This window comes from Antrostomus carolinensis, unplaced genomic scaffold (assembly GCF_000700745.2).
Source record: "Antrostomus carolinensis isolate BGI_N321 unplaced genomic scaffold, ASM70074v2 scaffold6970, whole genome shotgun sequence".
NCBI classification, from domain to species: Eukaryota; Metazoa; Chordata; class Aves; order Caprimulgiformes; family Caprimulgidae; genus Antrostomus; species Antrostomus carolinensis.
The window spans coordinates 2,403-4,909 of NW_010287656.1; the positions used below are offsets into that span (position 1 = coordinate 2,403).

General features: G+C 40.4%; 1 protein-coding gene across 1 annotated transcript in view; it reads left to right on the forward strand.

Moving 5' to 3' along the window:
* The first annotated feature begins 275 nt into the window (after positions 1-275).
* The window catches only part of SOAT1 (sterol O-acyltransferase 1), a 10,525-nt gene continuing 8,293 nt past the window's right edge, over positions 276-2,507 (forward strand). The window contains exons 1-3 of the mRNA XM_010163648.1: positions 276-425; positions 520-579; positions 1,012-1,119. Of these exons, the coding sequence (XP_010161950.1) occupies positions 295-425; positions 520-579; positions 1,012-1,119 (299 nt within the window). The 5' untranslated portion in view covers positions 276-294. The remainder of the gene's footprint in view (positions 426-519; positions 580-1,011; positions 1,120-2,507) is intronic.

Consider the following 2,507-nt stretch of genomic DNA (forward strand, 5'->3'; position numbering starts at 1 on the left):
AGATGTATATGAAGATCTGTATGTTTACTTTGCTCCTTTGTGTTGCATTTGATAGAGAAGATAAACATTATTCAAAACTCTCTGGCCTGAGGTGTGTGAACAGGCCAGGATAAGCCCCTGATCATCTCTAAGATGACTCCAACTGTTAGCAGATGGTACAGGAGTGTTTTCTTGATGCCTTGCTCTATCCTGCTCCAGGATAAAAAGGAATATAAATATTTTATTAAATGTATCCAGAGAGTTAAGCAATTTTCTGCTCTGCTTTGACTCTGTCAGCAATTGAAGCCAGCTTTCATGAAGGAAGTGGACAGTCACTTCACAGAGTTTGTGAACAGTTTGGTAGCAAAATCAGCCTTCCTGGACTCCTCATCTTCAGCTTCCCTCTTCCCAGCTTCCTGCTCAGAGAAGGAACTGCACAAAGCCAAGTAAGTCAGTTTTAAACTGTCTGTGTAACAAAGTTATGTTTCCTGAGAGCCTTGTTTCCTTTCTTGTCTCAAATGGTCTCCTCTTTGATTACAGGACCTCGAGGGCCCCTCCAGAACATGGGAAGATCTTTACTGCCAGAAGGTCCCTCTTGGAGTGAGTAACTTAACTTCACATTTTTCCATTAAATTGACTGAAAATACCCTTGACAGCAAACTAACTAGCCTTTGCCTTGGGGTGCCTCCCCACCACCACTCGTGGTCTTATGTTCAAACCTCTCTAGACTAATCCATTTAAGCTTACCTATTCCTTTCTAAAACTCCTCTACTACACCTTGCAGGCTTCCCAGATATAAACCTTAATTACAGTCCTCTCAGTACCACTAAAATAATGGCTAATTATCCTTTGATGATAAACTGAGGAAGTGTCTGTGTAGACTGGCACCCAAATTGTGTGTTCACTTCAGTCTTTTGAATTGGGATGGCAGCGATGTCATCTCACCTTACTGTGAAACGCTTTGGGAGGTGACATACTGGGGGTGTGATGTGCTGTGCAAATGTCCTGATAGCATTTGCATCTCTCCCTTAGTGAGCTGTTTGAAGTGAGTCATATCAGGACAATCTACCACATGTTCATCGCTCTTCTCATTGTCTTCATCCTCAGCACACTTTTAGTAGACTTCATTGATGAAGGAAGGTAAGAATGCTTTGGGAAGGCAGGGACCAGGGCTGGGAAGTTCTTGCTTCCAAAGCACCAGAGGTACATGAAACTGCAGAATGGTGCAGAAAGGAGGAATCCTTCCTTGGGTTGTTGTTGGAAGCGGGGTTTTCAACTTGACGTACTTAAAATATATGCTGGAATTCCTGTTGAGGGAATATAGTCACTTCAAATCAGATAGCTAGATGTTAGGAAAATCCTACAGATTGGTGTATCCCATGAGGATTATGGCCAGCACAGTTCAACCTAATGTGCTTAATTCATCACAAGGCTGGCAAAAGGGAGGGGTCATCATTGAATAGGGGCTGCTCGAGTTGAATACATTTAATGAAACAGTGGCTTTCAGCTACTTGTGTTGCTTGAAGGAGAACTGTGTTTAGAAAATCTTTAAACACTTGAGTAGTCCTTCCTCTATTTAAAAATGACAGTTCTGGAACACTGTACTTGTGCTTAAATAAAAATAGAACTTTTTATTTTTCCTGGGGAAAAAAAAATCTCAGGGGTATTGGCACAGCCTCTGTTAAGATGGTGCTTTGCAGGTAGCCAGTTCTGAACAAGATTGTGAAAGACTGCTTTCCTCACAGTTGCTTGTTGCTTTAAATAGTACCTTTTTGGCAAGCTGTTATCTTACACAAGTAAGATTACACATTTATCTTGCTGATTATCTGATCTTCAGTGTACAAAACTAGATCTGTATCTTGATTAAAATTATTGTCCCTTTTGTCTAGAAGTGATAATAGGCACGTGTACTATTGAATATTGTTTAGCTGATCCTAGCTTAATAGTCTGTGGACACTGGGGGAGAATAGGTATTTACCTCTAAAATCAACTAATAGGGCTGGATTCTCTGATTACTTTAAAAAAAAAAATATCATTGCTATGTTTTTGTCTAGATCTGATAATTTAGATCCAGTTTACAATTGAGCCTCCACATGAGAACAAATAAATTGTGTTGGTGTACTCTGTACTGCCTTCTCCTCTGACCTTGGTTTAGAAGAGCTGCTTATGCATAGGAGTAAGCTCTGGTGACTTTGATAGTCAGTGAGGTAGAACTTCCTTTTGTTGATGTCGTTATGTTTTAAGCTTGATTAATGAAATAAAGTACCTGGTGCACAACCCATTGTACTGACCATCTAATGACCCTAAGCCTTTTGGGTAACTTCTAAACTGAATCCATGTGGAAAGCCTACAGTTTTCACAAAGCAGAACTAACTTAGGTTTGAATGCTAGGTGTTAAAATATGTCACACTTACAGAGGTGGGGAGAAAGCCCTGTTAGGTGTTTAAGTCCTGGGAAGAACTGATTCTTAATGTAATAGTGATTATGTCTTGGGAGTGTTCCCCAAAAGCTCTTTTGAACCCTGGTTC